Source organism: Sinocyclocheilus rhinocerous, unplaced genomic scaffold, assembly GCF_001515625.1.
Source record: "Sinocyclocheilus rhinocerous isolate Xijiao unplaced genomic scaffold, SAMN03320098_v1.1 scaffold2994, whole genome shotgun sequence".
Classification (NCBI taxonomy): Eukaryota; Metazoa; Chordata; class Actinopteri; order Cypriniformes; family Cyprinidae; genus Sinocyclocheilus; species Sinocyclocheilus rhinocerous.
In genome coordinates, this window is record NW_015630025.1 from 217515 (window position 1) to 228274 (window position 10760).

The 10760-nt window shown below is 37.1% G+C and overlaps 1 protein-coding gene across 1 annotated transcript in view; it reads right to left on the bottom strand.

Annotated features, from left to right (window-relative positions):
* The window catches only part of dlx4b (distal-less homeobox 4b), a 107693-nt gene extending 103713 nt beyond the window's left edge, over positions 1-3980 (bottom strand). Inside the window, exons 1-2 of the mRNA XM_016551973.1 lie at positions 3903-3980; positions 2659-2827 (exon numbers count right to left, since the gene is read on the bottom strand). Coding sequence (XP_016407459.1) covers positions 2659-2785 — 127 coding nt within the window. The 5' untranslated portion in view covers positions 2786-2827; positions 3903-3980. The remainder of the gene's footprint in view (positions 1-2658; positions 2828-3902) is intronic.
* Between the last annotated feature and the right edge of the window lie 6780 nt (positions 3981-10760).

Here is a 10760-nt window from a genome sequence, read left to right on the forward strand (position 1 = left end):
ATTCTGTCATTAATTACTCACCCTTGTGTCGTTCCAAACCCGTAAGACCTTCGCTCATCCTCAGAACACAAATGAAGATATTTTTGATGAAATCCGAGAGCTTTCTGACCCTCCATAGACAACAACGCAACTGCAACGTTCTCAGGTCCAGAAACGTAGTAAGGACATCTGTAAAATAGTCCACGTGACCATTCACGAGAGTGCCGCAAATCGTTATTTTTGTTTTCTTTGCGCACAAAAACTATTCTTGTAGCTTCATAAAATTGCGGTTGAACCACTGATGCCACATGGACTATTTTACCGATGTCCTTACTACCTTTCTGGGACTTGGGACGTGGTTGTTGTGTGGCTGTCAATGCAGGGTAAGAAAGCTCTCGGATTTCATCAAAAATATCTTAATTTGTGTTCCGAAGATGACGGGTTTAGAACGACAGAATTTTTCATTTTTGGGTGAACTACCACTTAAATGTCTCTGACAACCTCTGAAGTCCCATTTAGCTGCTTGTTATCAATCGGCTTTTTCAAGAAAAGTAAAAGCTTTTAAAAAATCACAAGGGGGAATTAGTGGTGTATTTTATGTCATAAAATAAAATGTGAAAATATCTTGAGCTTGTGTTAACCACAGACCTTATTTCAAACATTTAACCAAATCCCATTCAAAAAAAAACACTGACGATGGAACTAGAATTGCTAAACTCCTAACTCGTTTCCAGGTTTAGGCCTACAGCTGTACGCCATCCTTGCACCACTCTACTGAATTCAGTTGTTAGTCAAGCCTCACATGAAAAGCACTATTCATGTGCCACTATTTGAGTTGTTGCCTATGTAGAATGTTTTAAATCAGTCGAAGGCAGCTCGCTAGATTTGGAATAGACCCAAAGACATGCAGTACTCATTATTAATGTCATTCACTGCTGTTTTATAGATGTGCTACTGGGAATCACATAGCACAGTGTGTGGTGGGGTGGAGAAAAGACTTGTTAAAATAACTGCTTATAAGTTTTTGTTTGCCAAAACACTGCTCTGCATTGTAGAAACAGAGTTTGACCACACAAATAATCTCATACATCTCCTACAGCAATAGTTCTCAACTGGTGTGTCATGGCCAAAAAATGTGTCATAGTTTTGGTCTGAGAAGCAACAATAAATGCTCATATTAAATACAACAAACAATAAAATCAAATATGTAATAAATCTATTTTTAAAAGGAAAGATGAAATACTTCCTCTATATTTTGTTGTCGATGTCATTGGCTGTGCGACCAAACAAATGCTAACTATTGTATTTTACCACAAATTCATCAGCATAAGAGGAGGAATGGTTGCAAGCAGAATTCAAATGAATGTGGCCTACATGAGCACCAAGGCTCAACGTTTCTGAACATGTGTGCTAACAAATGGACAATGCCCGACTTCTCTTTTAGATTAAGGGTGAAATTTATGTTTCTTAGAGTGGCGTTCGAGAGACTAAAGAGTTTAATTCCAGCTGTCATAGAGATCAAAGCAAAACCTGAGTAAAAATCGGAGAAAATCTCCAAAAAGAAGCCGCTTTTGCATAACATTACTGAAAAAGAGACAGAACGTAAAACCCTGTAAAGGCTATGATTAAAGCTGAAAGAGACACAGAGACAGCATAATGATGCTAAGTGATCAAGGAATGTTCCAGGTTCATTATAAATTAAGCTCTAGCAACAACATTTGGAGCATTATGACGTTATGAATATTATTTCTACTTGTCCCTCAGTTTCTTTACAAAAGCAAAAGTGGCAGCTTCAGTAAGGCACTTACACTGATGTAAACTGACTCATGCATGGTTTAAAAGCAGAAATACGTAGTGAGTTTATTGTTGTGTTACTGTAACAGTGATTTTAGCTCACAGAAGTAAAAATATTATGATCTATGATTATCTATCTATCTATCTAAAATTATTTTCTTGTGGCAAAACGTATTATGCCAAAATTCAAAATGCATTCACGCCTCTCTTGAGAGTAGTTAGCAGCAGGCTGCATGACTGTGCAGCATTGCATAAAATGATAGTACAAGGATGATAAAATGACTCTATGAGCTAACATGATGCTAACTGCTCATTTGTGGCCTCTAAGCTTTCCATGGAAATGGCTGCATTGGGGAATAGTGTTGACAGTTTTACAATACGAGATGAAGTTTAGATAACATGTACGCAAGCGTGCAGAAAGGGTTACAGCAGGAGACACCTACAGCCTAAAGAAGACCAACGTTGTTTATCTGGGGTCAGAGGGTTGGGCTAGAGCAGGGGTGCCCAAACTCGGTCCTGGAGGGCCGGTGTCCTGCAGAGTTTAGATCCAGCTTGCCTCAACATACCTTCCTGGAAGTTTCTAGTATGCCTAGTAAGACCTTGATTGGTTGCTTCAGGTGAGTTTGATTAGGGTTGGAGCTAAACTCTGCAGGACACCGGCCCTCCAGGACCGAGTTTGGGCACCTCTGGTCTAGATGTTCAACAAATCTATTGAAGCCTTATCGAGGATTAGATCATCCTCCATGAGAGAAATTAGAAAATTATACACTTTTCTGACCGCCTGTCCTGTTCTCTCTCTTCGTTTTACCGCTGCTGCTATAATTTCCTCTAAAGCAAAGCTAGCTAAAATAACTTTAACCTAAAAATCTCCATCCGGAGACTTACAGGACTTCCTGGAGGTCCTCCTGGGTGGCTTGCCTGCTTCATTCAGGACTTTAAAGCTGCGAGGTGACTCCTGATTGACTATACAGATGCTTAGAAACCAAAAGCCTCCGGTTTCCATGATTTCCATGATTCCAGGATCATTGCCATGCGTTTGTGGCCGACTTGCACACTGCAAAAACAAATAAATAGATAGAAAATCTGTCAAATATCTATACATCCCAAAAACTTGTTTTAAATGTCAACAATTCACTCATTTTTTATATCTTCCACAGAATTTTAAGTAGCAACGTTTGAGACAAAGTTGATATGAAACATTACTGCGACCTCTGTGGATGTCTGAAAGTTCTGAATTATAAAAAGAATAACCTCTGGCTCTCAGCAAAAACATTTTCTTCTGCTGATGAAGAACTGAAAATGTCTTTTTTGAAGTGTTTTCAAATTGTAGGTCTGTCCCTCACAGCCTTGTTTTCATTTATTTAAAATCTAATTCGCTATATGTTGCCAACTATTAACCATTTATTCACCCAGTGAAATTCTCTTAAATCTCTATATATTAAACTATGTTAGCGTCATTTATTAATTTAGAAATGTTAATGAGAAATGAGAAGGATTTCACGATTCAATTCTGACTTACAAGCTCTTGATCTGATTCGATATTGATTCATTTGGATCCACTAAAGAACATGCCAATTTTTCTTATACAAAACGAATCTCTCAACTAACGCTGTAAACTATACAGGGAACCTTGTCAGTTATTACATTACTAAAATATTACAAGGTTAAAAGTTATATTTATGATATAACATTTAATAATCAACACTCAAATAAAAAAACCGAGTTGTATACGAGCGTTTAAATTGCACATAAGGCAGTTTTTATAATATTACTTATGATACGATTCTATACTAGGCCTACTCCAGTTCGTTGTTGAAATATAAACAGAAGTGGCGCAATCATAAAAACTTGTTTTCATGACAAGAAATATTTAAACACATCATATAAAACATCACAAAGGAAAAATATATGGAATTAATGTAATTTAGTGTACATATTTAACAAAAGGCTCCTCCAGTTATTTTTCTAGCTAACTATTGAATTATGGACATTGGCTTTCCTGAGGTTACATTAACCTTACCTGGCATAGTTTACAAGCTGTTGACCCATCTACGCTGTTTAAACACGAATTGAGCGATTACATGAGACACCACACATTTCAGTTTATTGTACTGTTTCTTTCAACATACCTTCCGATGTTCATTCCTATTTATGTTCGTGCTGTAACTAATAGAAATGAGAACGAGATACAGACACGGCTATCTGCTACGACTCATTAAAGCAACTGAATGTAGGTTTGTCAACTTTGGCGCCCCCTGCAGTTAAAAGAGTGAAGTCCACTGTCGTAAATATATCACAGTCGTAATTACAGTAGCGAGTGCATTGTTGCTGCCATAAAGCAATCCGCTTTTTTCGCGGAATTTCGTACCCGCTCACCAAACTTACAAACACAGATGTTTAGAAAGAAACAAAAGCCATTCGCCTTATTAGAAGTAAATGAACCATCAGAATGACTTTGAAACTGAAATTTCAAAGTAAATCAATAAATAAACAAAACAAACCTACATACAGTGGTATAAAGAGCACCAGAACAACATTTATTGTTTGATATGCATGATAAAAATTGACAGAATTTGATTCATAATAGAGACTTTGTTTCATATTAAATAACAAAGCAAAGTTTTGTTTACATGTAAACTGAAAGCAGCATAAATATTAAGCTTGGGATTTAAGAATTTATTTAAAAATGAATAATTGCGCTTGTAGCTGTAGTTGCTGTTCAAATGTCACTTTTGTCCACGTTTATGTCAAAAAGCATACTCAGCCTTTTCAGTCTCTAACTACAGCTTCACAGTCAGACTGCCTCTGATTATAAAAAGGTAGTTCTTAGAAGTAACCACAAAACCACAGAATACGATTGATGTCTGTTGAAACAGAGATGCCCATGAGCTCATCTGAACCAAACGTTGTGCCTCTCTGAATCTTGAGCTTGTGCACTGAAGCCTCATATTTCTCTTCTTGATCTCCCCTTCTACTTATCCATCAACAGTAGCGACCAGCGACTGCTTATACAGTCGTGGAAAAGAAAATACAAACCTACAAATTTAGGTTAAGGTATGCAGACTAAAACGTGGCATCAAAAAAGACGGTGATTTATGATTTATGGTTACTAGCCGAGACTCACTTTATGGTTTAGTTGTTACAGTATGTGCAAGTAACTGAGTGAAACGACAGAGGACTGAGTCTCAGTATATTCAGCATGGAGAGCATGACAACTTACGCTTAGCAGAACTTAGTAGCGGGCGATGGTAAAAATGGGAATATGAATAAAATATCGTACACTAACTAATTTTTAATAACAATGACAGTGTGCTCACAAATCATATTAATTGTGCAATTGAGATATCCTTACGTAAGAGAAAACCAACCTTTTTGCATTATGCTTAATATCCCACTGACTGGCAAGACTTCTGTTCCAAAATATCAGTCATACTGCGTGACTGAGAGTGACATTTGCTTTTATGCACTGTTCAGTGAACAAGAAGTTAATATTAAGCTACTTACATTTTAGACATGATTAGTTACTTTGCTAGTTTTTGCTCTGACCATGAAACCACCCTTCAAGCAACACACAATACAGATATTCCCTTCTTGAATAAATCGGTGTTTTTGTACAAATTGGTTGAGTGAATGATTCACTCATACTTGTTTTGATACTGAATTAATCAGTGTTTTAAATCAGTTGATTAGACGAATTAAGAACTCACAGCTTTTGTTAGGTTGTGGCTAGAAGGGATACAGCTTAAACTGGAAGCTAACAATACATTTAATTTTCTACCTAATTAGATTGTGTTTTATTAATGTCTACACCTACCCTTTACAATAATACAAAAACAGTAATTATTGTTGTACAGTGTGACAAAAATGACGCTGTATTGATGTGAGCATGCCCAGTAGACGAATCTATATAACATCTAGCCTTAACCCTTTTGTTACTGATGAACGAATCTGTGTTTTTAAATGAATCAGTTGACGATGATTCAGTTACTCATTCATAATGACAGTTGTCGCTGTAACGGGGCTGACGAGACGTGAGACGTGCGGATCCATGTGCAAGCTTTATTTAAAGCAGAGAGGTCAGAAACACAGGCAGGGGCCTGGAAGTGCTGTGCTGCAAACCTCCAGTCTCCATGGCCGACCGCAGCGGCTTCTCTCACAGCACTTCAAGGGCCCGGCGGCAGTGACCAGATGGCCCATCTCGCTGGAGCATCCCGAAGACTCTACACTCATTCACCAAGACTGTTAGACACACTCAATACAGCTGGGAACACAGAGCGAGGCTATATGTGACATGTGTGAAGCGTGAGAGGAACGAAAAGAATGACGTCTGATTAAGCCATGTAAGGAATAAATCATGATTTGGTCACCCTAAAAAGACAATTCTGTCATCATTTACTCATCCTCATGTCATTCCAGACAGTTATGACTTACTTTTTTCTGTGAAACACAAGAGAAGATGTTTTGAAAAATATTTGTGCTGCTCTTTTCCATGCAATGGATACATGAATGGGACTATTTAAAAAAAAAAAGTCTAATTAAACTATAATAAGTTTTTCTGAAGCCAATATGTTGCCCTGACAATGTTTTTAATAGTCCTGGTGAAAGTTCACTTTCATGGAGTTATAAATAACTCTTTTTGTGTTCCATAGAAGAAAGACAATCATGGCAATCAAAAAGGGTGAGTAAATGATAACATAATTTTCTCTCTGAAAACAGTGAGTTGAGCTAGACAAATGTAAAAAGAGGACACATTATCAAGAAAAAAAAGGCAGTCTGCCTGAATGTTAAAATTTGAAAATGTTAGTATAAACTGGATGTTTCCATTTTTACAGCCATTTTTACTCGGGCCAATGTTTTTCAAGGCTTTACATTTCCTTTTCCTGTGGTTTTCGCAGACAAGAACAGCCAAACCCAAATGTAGATGCTCAGCTTGGCACACTGAGGACTTGAGTGTGTTGGACAGACAAAGGCACAGAAGACAAATCAGGAACATTTATTTGTATTTATTTCTTCTCAGTGGTTTTGCATTTTGCGGCTCAGACATACAGACCCCGGGGAGGATATTCCTACTAGACAGCTGATTTTTTTTTTTAATTGACAGCTGACTGACGTTGTGGTGTAGGTAGAGAACACTAATGTCATCCCCTTATGTCTAAAGAGCAATGAACACTGATGAGACTTAGGTACAGACATTAGTATTTTCCTGCACAAAGCAACAGGTTACATCCACAAATACCCTTACTCATCTTTTTAAGCTGCAATGGGTAATACTGGCACTAAACAAAAAAACACTACTCGTACCTTTTATTGTATTGACAAACCCTGTATTTTTTTATTGTATTGACAAACATTGACAAACACTGTATAGTCTATAATATGCTGTTACTTTTCTAAGCAATCTACTTGGGGATATGATAAATTGGACTGAATATCTCTACTTATAATGCAGGGTCAATGATGTGACACAAATTTTTTGTCCTATCCATTATTTATAAATAAATAAATAAACTGCAAATCACAAATACAGTAACCTGAACACACTTCTTCTATGATGAGTGTGTTTTAATTTCTGTATTAAAATTATTTTTGAGAATTTTGTGGGGGCATAAAGTGCATTAAAATGTCAAATATGTAAAAAAAAGGCTCATTAAAAATATTAAGTACTTAGGCATAATCTTTTATTATTTGTTTTTATTATCTATCTATCTATCTATCTATATATACACACACATAAAAGTCCAAGGTATAGTTCGAACACTGCTCTTATTCATCATTGACTCTGAAACAATCATATTGAGGCACCTGAATAGTGGAAATGGCCCTGCAAGCAACCATGCAGAACACCTTAACAAATGCATAGCAATTGCCTGGCAAGCACCCAAATTCTCTAGTATTGAAGCCACCACACCGTCTCTGAAGATGAATATTCATTCCACCGCCACCCGACTACGACACGCTGTCACCCATGTAACGCAGTGTAATGACCTCACTGTCAGCGAAACGTATGAAACCAATTTCACACGCTCCCCTCTCCTCTTCCTGTGCGGATGGGTCAAATCTGTGAACATCTGGACCCTCCTCCAGCTTTACAACAACCAGGCCCCTGCATATGGAGATGAAATGACAAAAACTGAGAAACCATAACCGCCTGACGCAGGCAGCAAATATGAGACAAAAACATGGGCAGGAACGCCTCACAACTGGACAAAAATGCCAGGCATGCGCACGTCACATCACACTTTCAGACAATTATGATTCTTTTACGGTAAAGTGTACAGGTCAAAGACTTAATCAGTTATAACAGTCACTCTTTCCGAATGCAGATCAGCCGGACAACTAATGCATGCAAACGTAAATCAAGGACAGACAGGTTCTGCTGTTTGGCACACCTTAGATGCAGCTCTTGCCCCGAGGTAGATTCCCTCACACACACACACACACACAAACACATGGCTCATTCTTTGGCCTGCTCTCACATGCTGTGGGGAGTGTTGGCTGCCTGGCCTCTCTGGTCAGGTCCGTTGCCAAGCCTCAGCCCAGAACTGTGAGGCCTGTGTTTGCCGCACGGAGTCTGAGCGCTCTCCCTCAACTTTGTTTCTAAATACACTGCGGCTTCAAGGAACAGCTCTCTCAGCAGCCGGCAGGCAGCCATGGAAAATGTAGACGCAACTAGAAAGACCAGAAAGAGGGAGGTGTGGAGGTGTTATTTTGTTTTCGGAGGTTTTTAAACCCCCCTCGCGAGGGGTTATTTTCATGCGTTCATTAGCATTTCTGACAGCTTGTGATTTTCTTAAAGGTTTTAACACGTTGTTAAAGCCTGCCGTCCCTTGAGGAATCTATAACTGTCGTTTCTGCTTATTTGGTTTCTTTGTTTGCTGTGGCCACGTTTTGCCGTTAAAGCTGAGTCATTTGTCCAGGTGCTCCATTCATGGGCAAATTCACTTGACTGAGCCAAACCGAAACCAAACGCAGTGCGCCGTCACGTTGGACGACATGTAAAGTAGCCTGCCTGAGAGCCGCGTTCAGCGCAACTGACATAGTATGTCATAGTTAAGCTGTTGAGTGCTATAATTATCTAATGAAATTACATACTGCTGATCTGGCAGAGTGGGTGAGTTAGATTTTGACACCCCACCTCACTTTCAATCGTATAATGACAGCCTTTCACTCTAATGATGTGTGTAATATGTTTATTTACTACGGCCCTTTCACTTTAATGACATAGCAGAGCACTCCAGCAATGCTACGACAATACGCACTCCAGGATTAAATCTGGCGTATAGAATAATGACGTAAAAGTATGATTTTGAATTTGTCAATGGTGTTTGCCAAAAATGCAAAACTCTCCACCATGATGTTAGTTTATAAAGCCATTTAAATAAATAAATACGAAAAGAAAGAACAGCTAACAATTTATAATAAAAATCAAACAATTAAAAGCTAAAATGACAATGAATAAATAAATAAATAAATAAAAGAAAGAAAAGCTTATCATTTATAATAAACAACAAAATAAACACTGAATAATAACTCAATAAATAAAGTTTGAAAACAAAAAGACAATGGCTTCTAATAGCTTAAAATAAATACATACATACATACATACATACATACAACCAAAAAAACAAATACTCATAACTAAGAAAGAAAGAAAGAAAGAAAGGTAATAATTTATAATACATAAACAAACAAGTAAATTCTGATCACAACTTTGACTGAATTAATAAATAAATAAATAACGCTTGTAGTTTATAAATAATTTATAAATAAATAAGCAAATAAATATCAACAACAACTTCAATAAATAAATAAAAGAATGCTATTAGTTTGTAATAAATAAATCAATAAAAGAAAAAAGAAGAGTGCTATTAGTTTGTAATAAATAAACAAATAAATAAATAACAAATGCTGATAACAACTGAGAACAAAGAAAGATTTTATAATAAACAAATACAGATAAGAACCATTCGGTTTGTGTAACATACTTGTTTTAACATGGCCAGACTGTTGAAGGTTTCATAGCAGTTCATGACTTTACAGCTGTATGAACTGTCTGAGCTTTTTGCGTAGGCATAGGTTTAGAATAATATGTTGTAAGAAAAATAAACTCTTATGAAGTAGTCATTTAAATACGAGGCTTGTTTAAGATGGAGTTTACAGATGAGGTCACTCCAGATCCTGATTAAAGAACCTTCAGACTCACAGTAATTGCAGGTGCAGACAGAGCAGTCTGGGATTCTGTGGCCAGTCAAAGAGGGATTCAGTCAGTTAAGAAACTGACGGAGCCATCCTGCAAAATTCGAATGCAACAAATCGACGGTGCGCCGAGATCACAAAACTCCCGGCCTCCTCTTGGCAGCTTATCAAAAATGTTTGACGGTGATGGCAATCAAAATCTAATCAACACAGTTTGGAGGTCATCCAGTAGAACTCCTTAATCACTCACTGCCAAATCAAAATAAAAGCAGCACTAAACCACAACTAATCAAACAGGTATCTGAAGTAAATCAGAAATCGACTATGACATATTTCCACAGACGTTTTCCAATACTGTAGGATTTCTCTGGTGTTTTGTTAACACAGATATTGAATGTTTGGAATAGCCAAACTTGATTTCATGAGAAAACCTAACTATTTAACGAGGTGGTGAATTCATATGAATTCGTATGATGTAATTTGTATGAAAACATTCAGAAAAAACCTGAACCCAGCTAAGAGGAAACGTTCTCAGAATGTTCTGGCAAGACTTTCTCAAAGTTATGAACAAACATTCTTCCAGTAACACTGATAGGACATTCGTTAAAAGTTCTCTGGTCTTTAATATTGTTCTCAAAAACAATATTTATACATCATTCACGGAATATTTGATCCTGAAACATTTTAGCAGAATGTTTGTCTAACATTTTTAAATGTTACTATTTTCGAGAACATTCAAACATAAAATTCCCATAATGTTTGCAAAGTTATAAAATGGAATATTCCCCTAA